Source organism: Sceloporus occidentalis, unplaced genomic scaffold, assembly GCF_023333645.1.
Source record: "Sceloporus occidentalis isolate IW3139 unplaced genomic scaffold, rSceOcc1.0.p SCAF_4, whole genome shotgun sequence".
NCBI classification, from domain to species: Eukaryota; Metazoa; Chordata; class Lepidosauria; order Squamata; family Phrynosomatidae; genus Sceloporus; species Sceloporus occidentalis.
In genome coordinates, this window is record NW_028316984.1 from 117,111,629 (window position 1) to 117,136,748 (window position 25,120).

The window sequence follows — 25,120 nt, forward strand, 5'->3', positions numbered from 1 at the left end:
AAATAGGAAGGGCTTTGGGGTAGCAAAAGGCTGCAGAAATAGTTTGACCCCCCTTAAACATCCATGGCTCAGTGCTATGGGATTCTGGGAATTGGAGTTTCTTGTGGCACCAGAGCTCTCTTGACAAAAGGAGGCTGAATGGTCCACAGAGCTACAGTTCCCAGGATTCCATAGCCTTGAGGAGGAGGAGGAGGAGGAGGGGGGAGCAGGAGGAGGAGGAGGAGGTGGTGGCAGTGGTAAGTGGCCAGAGGCCTCAAGTTTTTTTAATTTTATTTTGCGTGCTTTTAATGCTAACAAGTCTCCCTTGCTTTGACAATGATAGTGTGGTGATGGTGATGATGATGAGTGAGCTTGAGAGGCAGGCAACTACTGTTTCTGAAGCTGAGAAAGTGTCACCTTCCAAAGTGTGCTTTTAATGCTAACAAGTCTCCCTTGCTTTGACAATGATAGTGTGGTGATAGTGATGATGATGAGTGAGCTTGAGAGGCAGGCAACTACTGTTTCTGAAGCTGAGAAAGTGTCACCTTCCAAAGTGTGCTTTTAATGCTAACAAGTCTCCCTTGCTTTGACAATGATAGTGTGGTGATAGTGATGATGATGAGTGAGCTTGAGAGGCAGGCAACTACTGTTTCAGAAGCCGAGAGAGTGTCACCTTCCAAAGTGCCTTTTCTGTGTGTTTTTGGTTCTTTAATGGTGATATTGATATCAGAAGGCCTCTGAGGCTTGGCCAATGTAAGTTGCTGTGATTTTTACAATCTCATGCGCAGTGAAGAAAAACCACAGTCCCTTGACCAAGTACACACTTCTGAGAAGTACACTTGGGGCAAGAAACCTGAAACCACAAATCCACTTTTTGTGAAACCACCTTAACATTTTCAATATGCATAGCCATGTTAAACCATGCTAAGCGTTAAACCTAACAAGGGGTTTGGTTATGGAATAAGACTCTGAAATATGCAAGAGATTGCCATGTTAAGTAAAGCCATGTTCAATGCCCAAATGTGCTGTTTGGAATGGGGGGAGGGGGGTGACCAGAAAGGGAAGTACATTTCTGCCATCTGTCTAGGAATAATGCCAAAATGTCTTCCATTTTGATCATGCCTAAGAAACATGCATTTAGATTAACATTTTTAAAAAATCACCATTTTTTGCGTGTCCTCCATTTTTTAGAAATGTCCTACATTTGAAAATGTTGTCCTACACTTGTCCTACATTTGTCCTGGTTTGGAGGTCCTGACTTATGGCAACCCTAACCGCATGCCCCCCTCCCTTTTGCCAGAGCTTTGAGAACACAATGCTCTCGCTTTGCTGTGGCCTTGAAGGGAACAGGATCATCCTAGTTGGTATCTCTTTGCATTCCGGACACCAAGTAAATGTAGGGCCAATAAGAAAGTGCGTGAACACTGCGTGGACAGTGTATGCAACCAATTATTTGTTGTTTAGACAATAGCCAATAAACTACCTGTTGTCTAATCATGTGTGTACTAAATAGCCAATTAAGCTAATGCTGTATAAACAAAGAAATGTGTTTTACTATAAAAAGTTTTAGCAATGGCTGTTAGGTGCAGCAATTCCTTGAAAGCCTATTTTTGGCAATTGTCGCCTCAGCTGAAATAAACCTGTGATTTGTTTAAGGACTTCTTTGATCTTCTGTCCTCATTTCTGGGCTCCTTTTCAAATGGACTTTGGGAACTTTCCCTTACAGTGGCACCATCATAGTTCTCTGACAGAAAGGGCTAAATATCTCACAAAACTACAAATCCCAGAATTCCATAACATTGAGGTATGGCAGTTAAAGCAGTGTCAAACTGAATTAATCCTTCTGCAATGCAGATTTAGCCATCATATTACAGCCATCATATCACAAACGCTATCCAAGTGATGACTGTCGCAATCACACAACCACATTCTGTGCAATGAGTTTCAATGGATCTCAGTCTGTTAATGCAAGATCTCTATCATTTGTGAAAACTTTACTTTCATCCTTGTCCAATGGTCATATAATAATAACGATTATGTTTTTGCAGGGCATTGCACATCTTATTCTTCAATGCATTGTGTAACACCTTACAGCTCAGTATTGCTTATGGTCTTTGTACTTGTTCTCCTGCTAGTGGTTGTGCTGCCATGAGCAGAAATAATAATCATAATGTATTTCTTACCCACCTCTCTCTATGGATCAAGGAGGGGAACAGCAACAGATTAAAATACAACATAGTATCAGTTGAAAACACATAGCATCTGTTTTTTTAAAACTATAAAAAAACATATAAGATCAATATATATTAAAGCAACTAGTCCATAGTTTAAAATTTATATTAAAAATCATCTGGATAGGCCTGTCAGAAGAAACTGGTCTTTAATTCTGTTTTAAATTCAACTGTTGAATCTTTTCCAATAGGACACTCCACAGTCTAGGGGTAGCTGAAGAAAAAGTCCTCTGGGTGACAGCTGCCACCTAATCTTGGCTGACTGGAGTAAATGTCCCCCTGAGTGTTTGGAGCAGGTTATACAGGGGGGAGGTAATCCTGTATGTACCCTGGACCCAAATCATGTAAAGCTCAAAAGGTAATAACCAAAATTTTGTGTCTTGCCCAGAAACTAATTGGCAGCCAATTGTGTGATTGTAATATTGGTGTGATATGCTCACTCCTAGATGTACTAGTAGCCAATGTGGTCACAGTTTTGAACTAATTGAAGTTTCTGAACACAAGTGTAATCTATTATTATTTTCAACCCATAAGCACTTGGTAAGTGAAAAGACTATTCTGCAGGCAGAATGTGATAAAATGTGATATGCTCACAGTCAAAGGGGTAACTGGAGAGAGAGAGAGAAATGGATCTATTGCAACACAGCAGTAATGAAGGCATGATGCTATGCAAGAAAGCAATTGTCTGAGAAAACAAAAATAACCACAGCAGCAGTCAGATTAACATATGGTAAGATAATACTAATTAATCATAGCCTTTTTACTAAACTGCTTACCAGATTGAAGTGCTCAATAAAATCAACAGCAAAACTTTCTTACCCTGATGAAAAGGATCTTCTCTCCAACTCTGTATCTTCCTTGTGAAAGGCGCTCTACGCAAAATTTGCTAGGACATTTGCAAGGAGGATCCTCAGAAATATGCTTCACCTAAAAAGAAAAAGAAAAGGGGGGGGGGAGAAAAGGCAAACAAGCCAACATTTTAAAGTGTTTAGTGGACCAATCTACCTCTATGGCAGATTACAACTTTTCATGCTGTTATTTAGGAGTTTTCCCAACTTTTTCAAATTAATCCTCTTTGTGTATACATACGTTCCCTTTTTCTCTTTCACAGAGATTCTGCCCATTTTCTAAACCTTATGAAACATCTTTCCCATTTGTTGTTTTGACACCTAAAACTTCATTCCTACTCTGCAATGTTCAAATTATGGAGAGAAAGAAGGTAAGGGCCCTGAAGAAAGCATACCATCTCAGTCTCTTCCATTTTAAGTAAATATGCACCCCCATGACCTTCTAAAAACTGTGGAGGATGAATTATGAGACAAAGGAGTTAAGCATTACTGTAATCTAAGTAACAGTCCTCCTCGATCTCCTAAACACTTTATCTTTTTACTGTTTCACCTACAGCCTGAGGGAATTTAGCATTTAGCAGTCAGGGATTCTAAGTCTCATTCTTCACTTCCAGTAACCTCTCTGGGGATCCTTCCAATCCATAATCTATGAATCTCTAAGACTGGGCTTTTATTACAGTGGGTCCCTTGTATCTACTGGGGTTTGGTTCTGAAACCTCCCATAGATATCAAAATCCCTGGATTTTCAGTCCCATTAACTACAATGGTATAGTGAAATTCTGTAAAATAATTTACATAATTATAAAAGGGCAAAAAAGGTTTGCTTTTGGAATTTATATTATTTTTGAATATTTTCAAACCATGGATGGTTGAATCTGTGGATAAAAAAAATCCATGGATACAGAAAATACATCTAAAATTGTGAAACACTTCCTCCAAAGGCATCTCTCTAGTGGGTGTATGCTTCTATGATCTGCTTTTCATGAATAAAAATCCATGAGCTCTAGGCATTTTACACTTGCTCTTCATTTGTTAAGAAATGCTTTCCATGTGTAGCTTGTAATGTGGGATAAACTAACACACAGTTAGTGCAGTTAAGCTTGGGGCTTAACTTGATTCATGGAAGTATTACATTCTTGGTCTTATCATGCAAGGGGACAGCTAATTTTGATGTTAATGTGCATGACTTCACTTATGATTGTAGGACTATGATTGCAGGAATATAAGAAAGATCCTGCCTGGACCTTGACCAGTATTCTGCTTCTAGCAGTAGCCACCTATACCTTTGTAAAGTAGGCCAACCTACCAACTGCTCTTCTAACTATGGCCCTGAACTTCTCCACAAAAGTCCTGAATGTGCTGTGTTTAAACTGAATAGCTTTCTTTACATATAAAACATTACTATCCGAGGTATTCATGGAAGTGGTAGGTGTATAAACACATTGGTCAGTTTTCATAGGAAGTTAGATGTATGGACTATAGGATATGAAAAAATCATGTGATCAGCTTCATAAGTGAATTGAATCTAATTGTATGAAATTGTGGGGAACTGTAATCAGGGGCATCACTGAGGTTGGTGTCACCCAGTGCTGCTTTGCTCTTGCTCCCTCCTGGCCACTCATCAGAACACTGCTGAGTGGGACAGCACTGCACCCTCCAAAGGGTTCATGTAAAGTCCGGCGTGGCTGCTGGGTGAGCACAAAAGGGAGGTGAGACACCACCCACACTCCCTAGTGATGCCTCTGACTTTAATGAGTATTCTTTGAGAGAATCCTAGATTTGAATCTCCTGACAAGGTCCTGAATCATGAACCAAATAATTTCAGTAAACATGTGTGGCAGAGCAAAAACTGCCACTTGCTAGTTCCTTTATTGCTTACATGGACACTTCCTTCTCAGTTCTTCCTGAGTTTGGGGGCCCCCATCTCCAAACCACGTAATTCCATTCAATACATAGTAAGACAAAAGTTCATCATTTTAAGCATCATAACTATGTGAGATACTACTGAGCTGTTATATATTTAGTCTATCTGAAACTTGTCAGCAAATTGAAAAGAAGATAGACATCACTGCCTGACAAGCAGATCCGGTTGAGTGAACTCTAATTTGACATTCTAACTCTACTGCTGCATTAAAAAAATCCAACACTGACAAGCACATTAATACAACAATTTTGACACAATGTAGTTTTCTAGGAGGAAGGTTGACCTAATGTGTTAAAGTCAAACAAAGCAAAATGCAAGAAGCATTTTCTAAAGATTTCACCCACTTCAGCTAATGCTCCAGAGACCTTTGAGATCTAGTTCATGAACCAACAGCCTGTAAAGAAAGGCTGACAACAGGGTAAATATGTTGACAGAATACTTATTGATGAAAGATTGACTTTTACATCTTCTTAGGAAAATCTTTTTCTCTTTTCTCATATGATCATAGGAATATGATTGCAGGTATATAAGAAAGGTCTTGCCTGGATCTTGACCAGTATTCTGCTTCTAGCAATAGCAACCTATACCTCTGTAAAGTCTGAGAAACTGCATGTAAAAATGAAGAGATCATATTCTGATGTACTGTTGAAGGTTTGGAGCCAGTTAGTTCCTTGGGCTGACAGAAGAACCCCTTAAACAAAGCATAAAGGAAGTGATTTCTTTCCTGCTACTCAGCCCCTGTGTGCCCACAACAGGATATTTTCCTTCTCACCCCAACCCTCCATGTCAATTTAAATTCACCTCTGCAGAGTCACTCTGCTCTCTGGAATAGATACTAAAAGCACACATAATCTACCTGGGATTCTGCCTCCTCCAAGATTTGCTGGCAGGCCAAATGGATATTGGTCATAGGTTTTTAGAACTTTTAGTACTTTGTAAGAAATCAGTGGGAAAGAATCTAATGAAAAGGCTATGAAGGTAGTGTGATGAACTCACTTTCCTTGACATAGCCCCTGTCATTTTACAGTGCCCAAACTCCCATTTGGAAGGCAGCAGAACAAGTACAGCTAGATGTTTGTAGCATTTCTTTTGTGTAATCCCATCTGCTTCTGGGATTAACTATTTAAAGGTTAACAACTTTTGTTACCTGACCAAAAACTGCTTACTCATCTGTGGTACAAGATGTCATTTGTGACTTAACTTTGACTGGGTTTGGCTCTGGCCCCTCTTTGGCTCTAACTTAGGTTAGAGGTTTTAGCTCTTAAATAATTGGGCATTCTTAAGAAATGGTAGGGGTCCATCCCCTGTTCAAATAGCCAGCAGTACCCACATGAAAAGGCAATCATGCCTCATCCCAGCTTCTACTGCCCCAGGTCATATGAATTATATGGCATGAGCCTGGTATAGCGAGCTCTGTATGGCATCGACATCTGAAGAGAGGGTCAAGCACACAGGTTGTTTATTAGAAGAAACAGCCTCTCTCCTTTATTGTGCCATTGCACAGGGCCATTCAAGACATTTTACTGTCCAAGATGGAGCATCACATGGCTATCCACCATCCAAGACCCTCAATCCAAAGCCATACTTTTTTTTTTTTTTGGCCCATGGAACAAAAAACCTCACAAAGGCCTCTCTCCCTCCCTGGGAGTAAAATGCAGTAAATTACCATTTGTTGCCATTTCTGTGACATCCTGTAGCCTGAGGTAGCCACTTCATCTTGCTTAAGGGTAAGGCTGCACCACCTGAGCTGAACGTATGACACTGGACTAGGATTTGCCTTTATTATTTCTATGGGATTTTTCCATCTTGACTAGGCTTATTTTCTTTTAGAAGAACAGCAATAAAATCTTAATATTTACTTAAGATAAAGCAAAAAATATGTTATTCTTGTTGCTTTTCATAGCAACATTGAAGAAATTGTGTATTCTGGGAGTGTTAAAGTTAGGGTTTGGTCCTTTAACTTCGTGTGAAGACTACTGTTACGAGTAAAATCAATATACCAAGGAAGGGGTGAGAGGTAACAGGCCTCTCTGAATGACTTTAATACTGTTCTTTAGCTGATGAATTAAAGAAGGCCTGTAAGTCATCCTTTATATTCTCTTCCATTTTTATCTAAATCTGCAGGGGTTACAGTCCTGTTTTACTGTAAGAACAAATTAATTTGCCTTTACAATTTTTTGACAGTTGTAGAACAAAATTTGAAAACTAAAGGATTTAAGAAGGGTGGTGGTGGGGAAACACTAAACCTGACCACATTTACATTTCAACAAATTACATCTCATGAGTACTGTTAAATACTCCAAATTCCATCTGTTCATTGTAGCTCAGGAGTGGTACAGGGACTTTCAAGGAGGTTGCATGCCCCACCATGTGATGTAGAGCTTGCCATGGTAACAAATTCTTTTTTTAAAGTCCACACTTTTTACTCTTCAGTTTAACCCATCGTTCTCCAAAGAAGTCTTACTATACAAGCAAAAAACCTCTGTGCAGAAAGTCTCAAGTTCAGTTTCCAGTGAAAAGCATTTCAGGTAACAGAGTTGGACAGATTTTTGTCTGACACCTTTAGCTCTTGATAGTCCCATTCATAATATGAATTTGATCTAGGTTTACCAGATAAAATAGAAGACAGGGCTCCCTTCCATTTAATGGTTGTGTAGAAGAGTTGTATACAAGAAGGGATTTCAGCAGGAGTTGCTTTTGGGACAAGATGTTGAAATCCCCTTGTCTATACAACCTTTAAAGGGACAGAAGCCCTACCCTTTATTTCACCTGGCAACCTCTATTTGACCTGATCGATCAATGACACCCATTTTAAAAATGTACACTGGCTCCCAAGCTGCTCCCAGATGTAACAACAACTAATTGTCCTTACCTTCAAAGCCCTCCATAATTTTGAATCATCCTACTCTCTCTCTCTCTTATATCAAAATGCATCCCTTCCTCTTAGCTTTGCACCTCAATTTCCACATCCTCCATTCTTCAGGGCTCCTGCCTCTCTCCTCAAATTACACCATCCTTTCTGCCTTATTCCTTCATTTGCCTTGAATGGCCTCCTCAAGCACTCCTGAGGTTACAGCTCTTAATCTTTGTCTTATCACTTCTCAAATACCATTTCAGGGGCCTTGGAAACAAACCTATAGTTCACATGGTGTGTTGTAACTGAACCTAACTTTCATGTAATTGAGTCAATGCATAGTCTTTGTCTGTTACAGTATAGATCAGGGATGCTTTTCATTTTACTCCATCCATTTCTCCCATGACTAAATCCACTGGGGTAAGGATCTGTCTTCTTCTACTCTGTAAGAATCTGTGTACATTGACAGAAATATTTAACAAAATGATATAGTAATATATAATTACTGGGCTAGATTAACCTGTGCTCTGACTAGCCATGCTGGATCAGACCAAAGGCCTCTCTAGCCAGCACTGTTCCCACAGTGTCTAGTCAGATCATACCACCATGGGAAGTCCCCTAAGGGGACATGAATGCAATAACACTCTCCCGCTTATGTGACTTAGTGACTGGTGTACAGAAGAAATGTTGCTTCTGATAATAATGGAAGTAATATACAAACTTTATAGTTATTAGCCACATCTTCCATAAGTTTGTCCAATTCCCCATTAAAGCTATCCAAGTCAGCAGCCATCAGTATATCTTCTGATAGTGAATTCCAAAAGTTGGTGCAAAGAAGTATTTCCTTTTATCTGCCCTGAACTTCCTATTACTCAACTTCAGAATTACATATGGCAAGACGCTCTTACCGCATCGTCCAAGAGCTTTCCTGTACTCTTTTTACCAGGTGACTTTGATGGAGTGGGTGAAGGAGATGGAAGAGGGGTTGAAAGTGTTTCTTCTTGTTCAATCTCTTTCTCCAGTTTGATTAACCCAGGAGGTTCCACACCAAACCTTTTGAAAGCAGAAAATTACCAATGCAGATCAGATATTCATGTATTTATATTCCAACAGACTAATGATATGAGTTATCTTAAAACAGCAAGAACACTAACAATACTTTATGCTTTATACTGGGGGTGGGAAACTTTCAAAAGTGTTGAGCTACAACTCCCATAATATTCTTCTCTTAGCTAGGCTATCTAGGGCTTGTGGGAATTGAAGTTCTCATATCTAGGAGGTTAAACATACCCTATCCCTGCTTTAGACCCTAAAATTATAATTAGTACAGCGAGCTAATAGGTATGTCAAGTAGCCACTGTACAGTTTAAGATAAATTTAAGTGTTTGTTTGTTTTGTTAACTTTACTTTCACAATAATCTTGTGTGGTCCTGATTAGGATCTCAGCCAGTTTTTATGTTAAGGTTTGCCTCTCCTGTAACAAGATATTTAAAAGAAAGAAAGAAAGAAAGAAAGATCAATTGTTGCTGATGACAATGAGAGCTAGAATCTTTTTTCTTTTTCTTTTTAAAGGTGGAAATGAGAGAAATTATCAAATGTAACTATGCAGAATTCAAATTAGGCCCCTATCTTAAAATCCATTACGTAACATGTACTGTAGCCTTGGGAGCAGACTGCAGCAAGACAGATTTTTTGAATACTTTCTTGGCTCTCATATAGCAGCAGCAAAATATACCAATATTACTATCTGTGGCTTTATAGCAGAAACAACATATTTTATTTATAAAGGAACTAAAATCATTGTCACAGTAGAATAAATATGGCAAATCTCATCATCAAAAGGTGCTGACACAATAGGAAGGAAGGAAAAGGGAGAAATAGAAGACACAGACGAAAGTTAAACCAGAATTCTTTTAGACCCTAAGAGCAGACTCACTGAATCAATGAGATCTACCTATGTGCTGATTCATCCTTTGATTCAATGAGTCTATTGTAGGGAGGACTAACAAACAGGATTCAAGACATGGATTCACAGACTATAAACCTAAACTATAAGAAATTAAGGCCCGTTACAAATGGGCCTTTTAGTACAGAGTCAGTCCGTACTAGGGTTAGGAAGGTGCGGTGCTTCCGCACCCCCCTAACCCTAGTACGGACTGAGTCCGTACAAAATGGCGGTGCCCCATCTACATGGGGGATGCCGTGACGACCGCGCCGCCTCTATACGGGGCGGCGCGGATGTGACGTCGTCGCTCTGCGCCAGGGCACTTAGTGCGTCCTTTGCGCGGAGCAGGAAGGAGCTCCGTTTCGGAGCTCCTTCCTGTTTTGCGCCGCTGGGCGCAACCTTCACACAGCTGTGCCTAGCGACGCAAAGGAGAAAGGGGCCAAGCGGCCCCTTTCTCCTCCTCCCTGCCGCCGCAGGGTGTCCTTGGGGCTTGAAGCCCCAAGGACACCCCTTTCCAGGCTGCGGGGAAGCGGCCTTTTGCCGCTTCCCCGCAGCCTGGAAAGTGGCGGATCGGGGCCTCAGTGGCTGTTGTTCTGGCCGCTGAGGCCCCGATACCCCGGGGAAAGGGGCGGGTACAGGCCACCGCTTTTCGGCGGTCTGTAACGCACCTATAGTTTATACTTGGAAATACATATTTTAAATGCTTTCTAAAACAAAGAAGTAAGCAAAGATGCATATTAAGACATAGAGAGTTCCATGAATAGGCAGAAACTAGAGCAAATAACTGACAACATAGAAATATATTTATTTATTATTCACAATTGATTTTAGGGCAGAAAACAAGAATGAAAAGTACTCAAAGACTGAGAAGACCCATAAGGAAAAACCAGAAAGAAAATAACAGAAGAAGAACAACCATGCCTTTAAAGTTAGAAATTCATTATGAATACAGATAGTGAAAAGCAGCCAATGAAGAGAAGAATAAACTGGTGATACATGATAACTACCACCCTGATCAACACTACTATTAATGTTCTGTCTAACTTCTGGAACAGAGAAGAGGCCCAAGTCAGTGGACATGATTGTGTCTGAACGGTCTCTCCTGTTTTACGTCATTGTCAACAGCATAGGGAACAAGAATGAAACATTAGCTTTCCCCTCAAGCCATTACCATACTTGTCACCTCCTTCTGAATTGTGTGATATAGGGTAAGATGCATGCATATCCTTGGTTTACCTAATTATGAAAGGATTTTACATAAAGCTATACAGATTCTTTTTTTAAAAAAGAGCATGGGAGACAACTGTCATAGTCTGGAGAAGTCATTTCCTAGTCCACACTGAACAGTTATTTTTAAATGTCTCCAGGGATGAAAGTGAGAGCTACTCACAGAAATCATGGAGAAAGTTAGTACATTATTGAAGCTGCAGACCAGGCACGAATGTATACAACAATGCTTCCCAAAGCATCAGCACATAGTAATGAGCCCTCCCTCCATGATAACTGTCATCCTTCGGTCTCTGAGGGAGTGGACAGGCAGGCCCAGCTCCACCAGGGCTAGCCTGAAGATAGAGAGCCCTCCCTCCAATCCATCTGCCTTGGTCCAGGCCTCAAAGGGAGAGAATGACCACTGGACCTCGTCCCCTTTCCCACCACCATTCCCTTCTCCTTTTGTGTTGTGTCTTTTAGATTGTAAGCCTGAGGGCAGGAAACCATCTAATTAAAAATAATAATTGTAAGCCGCTCTGATAGCCTTTAAGGCTGAAGAGTGGGGTATAAATACCATAAAATAATGAAGAATTCTTCTTCTTTCTAATTTAATTCTTACTTAATGTGAAACTTTTTTTTAAAAAAATGCTAACAAACTCCAAAGCAAATGTAGTTCACTGTTTGTAGTTGGAGCAGGAAGTGGCTAAGAATGAATTGCTTATGACACCTAGTAGTATAGTTAACCCTGAATAATTCACGTCAGGCTGTAAATGTTTTACAACAACCCTGCACACTTTCCCTGCTATGTTAGACCTCACTGCAGGTTGGAAACAGGGCTAAAGCAGACAAATAGCCTCCTTTGCTTTTATCCCCAAATTGTAGGTTGATAAAACAGGCATCTATTTCTTTAGAATGAGAGATTGTGAGTCCTTGCCACTTGTCAGATAATATGGATAATGTCTGGGATTCTGTTATCACTTTCTGGACACCTGGGTTCCCAATTTGTTATGGTGGTTAAAACCAGACAGGCACAGTTAACATAAACACTTTATTTAAGCATTCTTAAATATTAGAATCTTGGGACATTTCTATGGGTTAGTGAAAAGGCTCTTCTGTAAATTTTAGGCTGTTTATTATATGCAATCACAGATACGCAAACATAAACATTAGTCTTAGGGAGAAACACAGACAGTGCTTTCATCACATTCCATTTTATAGAATGTAAGGCATCATACATTTAGGACATTCCAATATATGGCAATTAAGATGTTACACTCTCATTAGGACTAAACCTTTCTTTCTATTCAGCTCTTTAACAGGCTTTTAAGTAGTTAACATGTACAGTAAAATTGCCATCAAACAGTATAATTTAACCATGTATGTATTAAGAATACCATATCTTCTGTTGAGGAACTATAAACTAGAATGCAGGAATCCAAGGGTTAATCTCTTTGAATATTGTTAAATCCTAATAGCATGCATTAAATCCATAATCATCCTAATGGGATCCATTACACTCATAATGGGACATATATCTATTTTAGCAAAAGCCTGGCTGTTTCTTGCTAGTAGTAGCTTTCTGCATGTCTGGGCAATTTATCAGTCTATCAGGAACGACACAGCTTGAACGTTACATTATAGCTTTCTTTCATATGTTGCAAACCACCAAAGTCAACCTACCTGCTAGTTCTATCTTGGCTGCTGTTATTCTCTCTCTAGCCGCACCCAGACTACCAGCTGTCCAGTCAAAATAATTCAAACCAAAGGTTCTAACTATTCCCCATGTATGATACCCAATCAGAGCAAAGATCTTTAGATATGACATCCCTTGTGGTATGGCTGAAGTCTTTGCCTGCCCGCCATCCTTACTGCGTCAGCCATTACACTGACAAGGAGGTTATTATGGTCATAGAATCTGAAATAGTTAAAGAATTCCCATATTAGGATCAAACATTGACCAGAATGGAGACTGTAGTCAGGAAATAAGAAGACTAGGTATGGGAAGGGCAGCCATGAAAGAACTGGAAAAGATACTGAAGAGCAAAAACATACAACTGAACACTAAAGTCAGAATTGTTCATAGAATCATAGAATTATAGAATCGTAGAGTTGGAAGAGACCGCAAGGGCCATCCAGTCCAACCAGCTGCCATGCAGGAAATCTAAATCAAAGCAACCCCCCCCCCCCCCCCCAACCATCCAGCCTATGTTTGAAGACGTCTAAGGAAGGAGACTCCACTACACTCTGAGGGAGTTTGTTCCACTGTCAAACAGCCCTTACTGTCAGGAAGTTCCTCCTAATGTTGAGGTGGAATCTCTTTTCCTGCAGTTTGCATCCATTGTTCCACATTCTAGTCTCTGGAGCAGCAGAAAACAAGCTTGCTCCCTCCTCAACATGACTCTATGGATTACTCTCTGTACTTCATAGGTTTATTCCCAGGCCTTAGAACTGGCAACCAGCTAAGGCCTTTAATACTGGACTGAGAAAGTAGAGGACAATAACCCTACAGTGTAGTTCACTGTTACTGAACCAGGCAGAGAGAGGGGAAAAAAAACTTACAGCAGTGTGGCAGAGGAGGGCGGAAGTTAAGACAGAAGCTGTTTTGGATTCCTACTCAAATACTTCTCAGACTGAAGCAAAGGTCAATCTACTTGACCTTTGCTTCAGTCTGAGAAGTATTTGAGTAGGAATTACCACTTGAGAGTTTGTCCCATGAAAACCAAGCATTCAATTGAATGCAGAAGCCTCATGCTCTGTTGATTTGCAGACATGGTTGCACTTTTAAATGTTGAAAACCTATGGATGAATGCATGCATGAATATTTATTAAGAATCAGGTTAGTGCAGGGACTCCTTGATAATACTGCCTTTTTTGTTTGTTTGTTTTCAGCTCCCTCACCACAAAATCAGATAAGTCAGGCATACCATTTTCATGCTTCCAAAAGGTATTGCTTGCTATGGATAATAATGATGGATGATGATGATGATGATGATTTATATAGAAACATATGAAACTCTATGCTATGAGAACAGGGTTGTCAGAACATCTGAGGAAGTGGGCTATGTGTCCACAAAAGCTTGTATTATGGTAAAGTCTTAAAGGTGTCACATTATGTTATATTTGGCCCGTTACATACGGGCACTTTAGTACGCGCGGAGTGCGTACTAGGGTTAGAAAGGGGTGGTGCTTCCGCACCCCCCTAACCCTAGTGCGCGCTCTGCGTGCACAAAATGGCAGCGGCTGTTCCACACGGCCGCCGCCATGAGGACGTCACGACCGCGCCGCCTCTATACGGGGCGGCGCGGACGTGACATCCTTGCTCCGCGCCAGGGCGCATGGTGCGCCCTTAGTGTGGAGCAGGAAGGAGCTCCGTTTCGGAGCTCCTTCCTGGTTTGGTCCGCTGGGCGCAGCCTTCATATGGCTGCGACCAGCGGACCAAAGGAGAAAGGGGCCAAGCGACCCCTTTCTCCTCCTCCCCGCCACCGCAGGGTGTCCTTGGGGCTTGAAGCCCCAAGGACACCCCTTTCCAGGCTGCGGGGAAGCGGCCTTTTGCCACTTCCCCGCAGCCTGGAAAGCGGCGGATCGGGGCCTCAGCGGCTGCCGTTCTGGCAGCTGAGGCCCCGATACACTGGGGAAAGGGGCAGGTACAGCCCGCCCCAAATGGGCGGTCTGTAACCCGCCTTTGGCTCTTAAATCCAGCATTTCACTCCAAGGCTAACACTCTGTCTGAGACAGGAGACACCTTGGGTTTGTTCCCCAAAAAGTACTGTTAAAATTTGCTTCCTGAAATCCTGAAGCGTTCTTGTCAGTCAATATCACTAATACTAGGCTGCATGGCTTCAGTCTATGAAAGCTGATTGTGTTTTCTACAACACAATGGCTCTCTTCTCCCCTCTCTTTTAATTTCAGTTTTCTAAGTTTTCAGTGAGTTGCATAGACATATTGTGCTGGGATGTAAGAACTTTCTGCAATCAAGAATGACAAAGATTTGCAGAAAGGATTGCCCTAATCATGGATCAAATTCTCCAGTTTTTTTGATCCTTGAAATAAATATATAGGAAGTTATGAGTGGATAAATCTGTGGGTTATAGTAGCTGCTATCCAGTCCCTTCTGTTTAATGAAATGTCAGCCAGGGCTGGAGCAAACACCTATATATAATCCACTGACTTCCTGACTGTCTGCAGATGCTGACAGGCTGTAAATCATTTAGTTCCCATTGGGTTTTGACTCTGCACCTGCATGCAACCTTACTCATCAGATGGACCTCTCAGGTTCTGCTAAGAAATACCTTTCCTTTTCTGTTTTGCACCTTCTCACAATCTAACCAGACTTGATTTAAATATGAGGAGTTTCATTTCATGGTGTGCATCTGAAATCTTTCCTAACCCTTTGAATTCCTTTCACACAGGGGAAATCAATCACATATGGTTATATCTAAAAACAGCATAAGACTGAAATGCAGTTTAGAAGAATATTAAGCCTGTTTGTGGATCTTACATGGATTGCTCCAGAGAAAAGGCAAAAGAAAGAGCAATTCCTGCGATATCAAGGTGAATACTGTTGGGCAATTATTATTACTTGTGTTGATGGCCCATAGACATGATTCTGTGTTACTAGCTACAATGAAGTGGGATTTGTGATGTTGTTAGACTTACTGGCCCCAATTACTTCTACTCATAACAGCCAATGGCTTGGAAGTGCAATCCAACAACATCTGATAGGCCAAATAATTCTCACCCTTGACCTGCACCAGTGACTCTAGCTGCACATCGGAATTCCAACAGGTCTGAAGAGTAAATGAAGCACCTGTTACTGAAGTTAGTATTTCAGCTTGCAGATATAAAATCATCTGCTTTAGGAAGACCTACTCAAATATTAATTAGTTTTTTATGGGTTTTCTTGTAAGCAGACTCCATCAGTGTATTATGAGAACCTTGACTGTTCTGTTTAAACAACTATTCACAATATGTTCTGTGTAGCCATAGCTTGGCCTTTGCCCTGACTGTAGCTGAAGTGTATCTGTTAGCATGAAGATGTGTAGAACCAAACTCTTTTAGTACTGCTAAGTTCTCTAAATAATTTTGCCTACCTGGCAGCAATCCTTCCAAGTTCAAGCAAACAAAGGCACACTTCTCTGGGCTGCTTGTGAAGGACTGCAAAAGCAAGACAGAGACAAAAAGCATTTACAACAAGATATTTAAGTGTCTGAATGATGTACCACTTCTAGTTTGACAAATTCAGTTTGCAACACCTAACACAAAACACATTCTAATAAAAGGTAGCTGCAACAGTTTGTTTTCAGAAAACCCTTTCTTTAATTAACGCAGCAGAAGATTTTAAGCACAATGCTTTCTAATTTTGCTTAATATTTTTAAACACAATACTTATAATACCTAAAAACTATAAATAATAGATTCCATCTTAGAAAATGATGATTTTTTACATAGTGGAAAGTTTAACAAAGTGCCATGCCTAAAATAAAATATAGAAGACGTTCCCAAATAGCTGAAGGAACTAATAGAGTCAACTATGAGAAGAAGAAATACAGTTAAAGCACAACCACATTATCACACTGTGTGGGTAAATGTCCAAAAACATACAGCTGGCCACTCTCAGAAACATTCAGCCCACTTGAACTGCCAGACAATCTATAAAAATTTGGCCTTTATTGTAAGTCGGGGGTGAGGGGGAGCAGATTTCATAAGCAAACTACATATTGGAATTAATTCATATACTATCTCCCTCCGCCACCCAGCATTTTGGTTATACTCTTTAGATGTGATGTTGTTGACCTTCTGGTCAGTTTTTAACTTGTATGTTTGTTTGTTTGTTTGTTTTTAATTCTGCATTGGATTTAATACTTTTTTAAGGAGGGGAGGGCACCAGGGATTTTATATGTGCTGTATTTTTAACTTTGTTAGCCGCCCGGATTGTTCTCAGAGGGGCGGGATACAAATAAATTTTATTATTATTATTATTATTAGCAACTGCCATTCATTTTCAAGCAACTTCAAATTCATGTTGCAGCATCAGTTATCATGGATCCTATAAAAGGAATTGGTCCCACCTTATATATACAGACAGGCTAGTGCTTTTTCTGACTTTGTGTATTGAGGAATGCCTGAAGAGCCCTTATTTGTATTTGTAATGGAGCAAGGCTAATCAAACTGTGCAATGTAATAGATAGGGAAGTTCCACAATGACTAGCAAAATATGTTCTCCAAAATTAGCACTTCTGCTGTGGTTAAATCCACCAAACTCCACATGACATTTAAATTACACATATGGTTGCACATGTTATTTAGAGTGTGGACTCTACATGGCATCACCATGGGAATTAATCTTTATACGACTTGGAAACTGAGTGTTATCCCCATCCTCCACCCTGAAACAAAATATTACTGTAGATATTGATATACTTTGAAAGGTCAGTTTAGAGAAATAATTTCTGAAACATCTTGTGCGTTAGGCAGACATACTGTTTTAATTTTTAAAATGAAGCCATATTCCAAAGGATGATGAAGTAGACAATGATAATAAGACAATCTGAACAAGTGAGAGAACATTTCTGCCAGAATTTTGCTTTTCTGATGAAAATTAATACGCTTCTGGGCATCCAACTCACCATGTTCCAGACATATCTCATGCATTTCATGATGAACAATGTAAAACAGTGCAATCATTGTTAGAGCATGACAGATATTACAGGCACTAGCCAACCATATTACAAAAGAAGTATCTGGTGATGGGATAGGAATACAGGGGTACATTTAAAACATAATTATTAGCATTCCTGAGGATTATAGCAGCACTAATATGAATATTTTGGAACACTGGGGAGAAGGGATCTATTTGTTATAGTATGCACAGCACAGCATAACCATATTCTTCTGTGGAAACAGAACTACTATGTCCACCATTACAATTGCCAAGTCACTGTGAGGTTCTATAGCACTGTTATCTGCTTCTTGTCAGTTTGGGGCAACATGAATGTAATTTTATAATACATATATAATACTTCAAAAACCAGAGACCTACCACACCTGACATGTGCACTATGCAATAAATGTACACCTCTGGATTTTAAGTGAGAAACCTACCTAGATACCTGTGGTAATACTCTGGCCACAAAACTGGATCAACAAGTTTATATAATAGCTCCAAAAACATCCAGTCTCTGTTTATACTGGGTGGGGGCATAATTATTTGGGTCCTTATGGCTACATTGAGTATCAGCTGGGAAAGACAGAAGGCCAATCTCACATGTGCACATATCAATGCATGTGCATGCACATGTGTGTGCATACACAGATATTCCTACACATCTTGGCATGCTCCCATTGCCCCCCCAAAAAAAACTCCACTGAAATTGTTGTTGATACCCCATTGTTAGAAACAGGTAAACAGTCAATTCAGAGCCCAAGAAGCATAATTTGCCCCAACAGTTTAGCAGATCAACAGGGGGGGGGGGGGGGGGGGATGAAGAATATTTCTGATTTCAATATCTGCATGGAAAGTGGCTCAGGACCACCTGTGATCCTAGGAGCACATGTTGTACAATCCTTTGTTTCATTAATGAACTCAAATAATCAGAACTTTTTAAAAATAAAAAAACAATCATATTTATGGCACATATCTTCATCATTGTATTATTCCATCCTTTTTCATTCTTACCTCCAGGAGGCTTGAACACATATGCTAAACTAAGAAAAAAAACAGTAACCCTTAACCGTGCACCTGATAGTGTTGATAAGATTAACTGTCTATACTCTGATTTTTACTGTTAAAAACTCTCATATTCTGAATGGTATGTGTTTGGTGTTCGTCCAGCACATGTGTTGCACGCTGCTGTAGTTTCTAGCACTCTTGGAGAGCAGCAGGAGGGCCTGTAGTATAGAACAGGCCTACATTCCTTTCTGCCTCTTTGCAGTACTATGCTACTGCCTGATCTCCAGATAAACAGACTGCAGAGAAAAACATGCTACAGTCCAAGGGGTTCCATAAGTACCATATCATGCAGCGTTAGCTTTGCATATTATTTCCCTACCTTTGATATTATTGTGGCAAAATGTTCTGGCTGCTACACATATAGAACAATCACTACCATTACTACACCTCTGTTCTATACTATATAACAAATCAATAGCCCATATTCTGATAACACTAAAACCAGAACCTCCAGCCTAGCACTGGACTATAAATACACATTACTAACTTGGTCTTTGCTTTTGTCACTGAACATGTAACTTTCTATGATCGGCATCTTCTGTAAAATCAATTTAGAGAAAACCTATGGAACAATCACTGACATAAATAAGGACTCTTGTAAATATGGTCCCAGTGTGTGTTTTTCACAGCCATGTTGTGGAACATTTTTTATTGCTTACAACTACTTCAGTGAAACACCGATGTAGTGACAATATGTTCTGCATAAAATAAAAAGTGATGCATTTTCTGTCCAGACTGTTAGACCCTATTCTTACTTGGGGTGTGTTAAGAAGAGAATGAAGAGTGTACTTGAGGAGAGTAGGAGTGGGAATAAAGGTGATGGCAAGGTAAGGTTAAGGCAGAGTGTGATTTATGTTGGCCTCCAGGTTTCGGTAGACTGCAAGCCCTTTCAGACCTAGGCAGCATAGCAGAAGCATGCTGGGAGCTGTAGTCCATGAACTTTTGAAGGGCTGTGTGATTCCCACTCCAGTCCTGGGTGATTCAGTGAAGATTATCACAAGGGGGGTTGAATTGCTCCCCCATCCTTATCCTGTCCATGGCCTGGGTAAAAATGATTGCACAAATGACTTTCACATTGCAGCCGGCTGAAAAGCACTTTCAGCTGTCATGGTATTAATGGGTTCTTCTGTTAATACAAAAAGACTGCAAATGACGGCTGAAAGCACTTTTCAGCCAGCTGCAGTGTGAAAGTGATTTGTGTGATCACTCTCACTTGTGTTTCCCTGCCGGGTCAAGTACGAGTCATGTGTGAAAGTCCTTCCCGCGATCAGGTGGAAAGGATGGGATAGGGATGTGACAATGACATCCTGTCCCTCATGTGATAATCTCCAGTATGTTTTTGACTGGAAAGGGCTTGTTAAAGAGGAACATGTCTTTTAATGAATAAGGACTGAAGGGGTTTAAAGCAGTGCTTCTCAATTTATCTGACATGCATGAGGACAATTGTTTTTTCCAATGTACCAGGGACTAGCACCATATTTGTGCCCATTTGGTACAAATGTTTATTTCTTTCCTGGAAACTTGGCAAGGATCAGCAGCAATTGACACTGGTTCAGAGAGCACCTTGGAGTAATACTAGTTTAAAGATGTGGCAGGGGTGTGTGGATGTTCCAAAAGAAAATTATATATAATGTCATATAAGTAGAAATGGCAGATACAGAACCAACAAAAAGGAGTTGACACTTGACTTTAAGAGAATGTATTTTCTATTTTAAAACATTTTTAAAATTAGAATATTCCCATCTTTATTGAAGGTTTCACCCCATTTTATGCACACAATGTACAGTGAATTAATGTCACTGGAGTTGCTACTGTTCCGTTTATTGTACTTTTTTGAACAGACTCTTTCCCCCCTTTTTGCACTTCCATTCTTGCTAAAAGACATTCATAGTTCTTTTCTGTGGCATTTTCTCTCTCTCTCATAACAAATTCTCATCTTAAACATTTAATTATTTTGCTTCTTGTGTAATAAATTTTTTTATTACTTAGGGGTCGGCATCTTATTATCAAAGTCCTGTCAGTTTCAGGTTCTCTCTCCTCCCCCCAGCTATTCCTTCTCCTCATTTGAATTACACTCCATTAGACTCTTTTTTCCTTTGCAACTTCGGGTTGCCATCATCTATCGTCCTCCTGGTTCAGCCTCTCAGTTTTTCACCGATTTCGAGTCTTGGTTGACATTTTTTCTTTCAGATACAGTCCCCTCCCTGATCTTAGGTGACTTTAACATCCACCTCGACGATCCCAAGAATTCCTCAACCTCTCGCTTCAGCTCTCTCTTAGCTTCCTTCGGTCTCCAACGCCATTCCAACTCTCCAACCCATTCCCCTGGTCACTGTCTTGACTTAGTTCTCCCTTCCAAGTGTGTCATGTCTGACTACTCGGCTTCTGACTTTCCACTATCTGACCATCACCTACTTTCCTTTACTCTTGCCTACATCCCACCTCCCTGTCATACCGTCCTCCGCCAGTTCCGCGATCTTCATTCTCTTGACCTTAACCATCTCGCTCAGTCCTTGGACTAAGCCTTCGCTTCTCTCAATCTTGGGGACTCTGCTGACTCAGCTATGTCTTTATTAAATTCTACTCTCTCCTCAACTCTTGACAGCTTTGCCCTAGTATCTACGCGCGTGTCCTCCTCTTCCTCTATGACTAGGCCTCAGCCCTGGATCACTCCCATTGTTAGATTTCCCCGGTCCTGCTCCCGAGCAGCCGAACGTCTCTGGAGAAAGTCCAGGGAGTGGGCCGACTTTATCCATTTTAAGTTCGTTCTTTTATCCTTTTCATGCGCCCTGTCGATGGCAAAACAAGACTACTTCAAATCATTGATCTGCGCCAACGAGAGGCGCCCGCAGCGCTTGTTTTCCTGTTTCAACACACTGTTAAAACCCTCTCCTCCCTCCGTCTCTCCATTATTTTCTCCCTCCGACTTCGCCAATTACTTCATTACAAAGATCACTACCATTCGTTCTGAGTTAACTCCTCATGATTTGGCTCCCACCATTAATCTCCTCACCCCTCCTACTAATAAACTCTCTGTGTTTCCTCCTGTTTCTTTGGAAGAACTCTCTTCGCTGCTGAACTCATCAAAACCCACCACCCGCTCTCTTGATCCAATTCCTTCTCGTCTTCTAATCTCTATAGCCCCCTCTTTGTTACCCTCCCTCCTCTATATCTTTAATCTCTCTCTCTCTTCGGGTTCCTTCCCCTCAGTCTTCAAACATGCCTTAGTTTCCCCTATCCTGAAAAAACCCTCTCTCGACCCCTCTTCCTTGGCTAGCTATCATCCAATCTCTCTTCTTCCTTTTCTCTCTAAGGTGTTGGAACGAGTTGTCTATTCATGCTGTCTTGAGTTTCTTGAAACCAACTCCATTCTGGATCCCTTCCAGTCTGGTTTTCGCCCACGGCACTCCACAGAGACAGCCCTTACTAAGATCTCGAATGATCTTTTGCGGGCCAAGGCAAATGGCCTTTATTCAATCCTTGTCCTACTCGATCTGTCTGCGGCCTTCAACACTGTGGACCACTGTCTCCCTAATAGATGTACTCTCTGACCTTGGTTTCTCGGGCCTTGTTCTCGATTGGTTCACATCTTACTTGTCAGATCGATCTTTTTCAGTGGTCTCGGGTGGTCAGACCTCGTCTTCTGTCCCCTTATCTGTTGGAGTTCCTCAGGGCTCTGTTTTGGGTCCCCTTCTGTTCTCTTTATACACACTCTCCCTTGGCAAACTTATCAGTTCTTTTGGTTTCTCCTACCATCTTTACGCTGATGATACCCAACTGTACCTTTCCACCCCTAATCTTTCGCCAGAGCTAGAGCAGCAAGTGTCATCCTGTTTAACAGCTATCTCCCACTGGATGCACCATCGGCGTCTGAAGCTCAATATGTCCAAGACAGAGCTTCTTGTTTTCCCTCCTAAGCCCACCCTTCACTATTCCTTTTCTATTTCTGTCAATAACATCTCTATCCAGCCGGTCCAGGAAGCCCGCAGTCTCGGTTTCATCTTTGACTCCTCTTTGTCATTTATCCCTCAGATCCAGACTACAGCCAAAGTCTGCAGATTTTTTCTCTATAATATCGCCAAAATCCATCCATATCTCTCAGCTTCTACCGCAAAGACACTGGTCCATGCCCTAGTGGTCTCACGACTAGACTACTGTAACCTCCTCTTGGCAGGGCTTCCCCTCTCTCATCTCCACCCATTAATTTCTGTTCAGCATTCAGCTGCACGCATTATTTCACTCGCTCGCCGTTATGATCATGTCTCCCCTCTGTTGTCCTCCCTTCACTGGCTCCCTTTTCCTTTCCGCATCAGGTACAAACTTTTGCTACTCACCTTTAAAGCTCTGCATGGGCTGGCCCCTCTTTATTTAACCGATTTTCTCTCTCCCTACATCCCTACTCGCACTCTCCGCTCTGGTAGCCAAAGTCTCTTCTTTCAACCCAGGATCTCCTCTGCCCCATCCCAGATCCGTCCCTTCTCTCTTGCTGCCCCTCATTCCTGGAACCTTCTTCCTCTGCATGCACGGCTCATCACTTCCCTAACCAGCTTTAAGGCTGAGCTGAAAACCATATTGTTTAGGGAAGCGTTCTCAGGGAATTTGTGATTGTCATCTGGCTGTCTGACAATATTTGATGTGATGTGATTTGTTTTATTTGATGTTTTTAATTTGTTTTTTCTTTTCTATATGGTAATTTTATCTATTCCTCTTTTATTGTTATCTTAGAATGTACACCTTGGGCAGGCTTTTATATACTTTTTAATTTTACCGACTTTGTACAGCGCTGTGTATAATTACAGCGCTTTAGAAATAAAGTTTAATAATAATAATAATAATAATAATATCCTGGAAGCATCATCTAGTTACCTTTCATTTTATTTTGTTTTATATTAAAAAAAAGGTCAGAATCACCACATGAATCTTACTCAGAGAAATATCTATAGATATGTTGTGGTCTGTAAAACACAGAAATCGGAATCTCATGGAAATACTGGTTTTCTCTGAAAGTGAGAGAAAGCATAAGAATTATAGTTCAAGTAACAAAGGTGGGTTTTTGTAACAACGTATGTTTATTTTAAAATATTTATGCAATCAAAATTGCTTTTATAGTCCTCACAGTGACAAGTCACATACAAAATGTGGATAGTTAAAACAAACTGTGTGAAAATAGACGGACAGAAAACAACTTTTCCTGATGCAACAATATAGTTGAAGTAGAGAGAGACAGAATAGTCAATTTTCTCTTCCTTGAATGTTTTACACGTATTTTTCTCTGATTAAGAAAAGTAATGGGCTGAAGCTAAAGGACTACAATAACGTGTTCAATTTGTTTCACTGGGACTGTCAATGCAAATATTTTCATGCCTACTGAGAAATAAGCCTTTATTTCAATGTAATTTACTTCCAAAATGTAGAGTGACATCTCAGTCAGAAATACTTTTATTGGGCCTTTGTCCATCTTGACATGCAGGAGAAATACAATTATATTCATTAGGTACTTTTAATTTTTAAGCAATATAAATTTGAATCTGCAAAACATTTTTGAGTCCCTGGACAAAGGGTAAATATAATAGAGCTCTGCAAATGTGTGTGACCTAACAAGCAAGATAAAATATGCCAACCATAAATCTTAGCCTGACAGGTTCTTGGGATATCCCCCCTCCTTCCAAACAATTCTCTTATGAAATGCCACCATATGTTGTCAGTAGCCTTAACAGGTTGCCAGTGAGTCAGAGTTGGGCAAACCTGGAATAACAGTGTGTGTAAACAATGCTGAAAAATAATAAATTTCAAGTGATTGGGTTGTTTGTTTATTTTTTAAATAAAATATATTACACCTGAGGACCAGTTCTACTGAAAATATCATCACATTTCTATGTGTTGCATCAGAATAAGTCACACATAATGTATGCACCATAAATGCATGTGGATACTAGTGTCACAAGCACCAAAGAAGGGGTGAGTTTAAAATGGTCAAATGCTTCCAGAATGTAATACACACATTAGCATGCTAACATAACTGAAGGCAAACCCTTTTCTTGCCGAGTAGATTCTTTGAAGAAAGAGATGAAGAGTGTTCATTGCCTCCAGTTCCTATAACCATTCAATAACACAGGAGAATAAAATTCATTGAAAATAAAGACCTTAGTGCATAATTAGTATACAGAGCAAGTAGTGGGCAACACTCCCACTGAGATCAACCAGCATTTTTTTAGCTGAAGACAATTCACTGAAAGCTGTATTAAGATACACTCAATGTAGAATGCCAACTTCAGTAAGCATTTCATATTACTTTAGTCAGTAAACCAAAAAAGGATACCCTCCAACATTTCATAGATTGAAATCAGGACACATATGGTCAAGCAGCATCAGAGTGTGGTCAAAATCAAAAAGTTATTAAT

General features: G+C 40.4%; 1 protein-coding gene across 3 annotated transcripts in view; it reads right to left on the minus strand.

Annotated features, from left to right (window-relative positions):
• Positions 1-25,120, minus strand: part of GAS2 (growth arrest specific 2) — a 156,535-nt gene that overhangs the window by 44,792 nt on the left and 86,623 nt on the right. For all 3 annotated transcript variants that reach the window (XM_089521345.1, XM_089521343.1, XM_089521344.1), the window contains 3 exons: positions 16,081-16,144; positions 8,745-8,889; positions 3,030-3,137 (listed from right to left, as the gene is read on the minus strand). In XM_089521345.1, the coding sequence (XP_089377471.1) occupies positions 3,030-3,137; positions 8,745-8,889; positions 16,081-16,144 (317 nt within the window). The remainder of the gene's footprint in view (positions 1-3,029; positions 3,138-8,744; positions 8,890-16,080; positions 16,145-25,120) is intronic.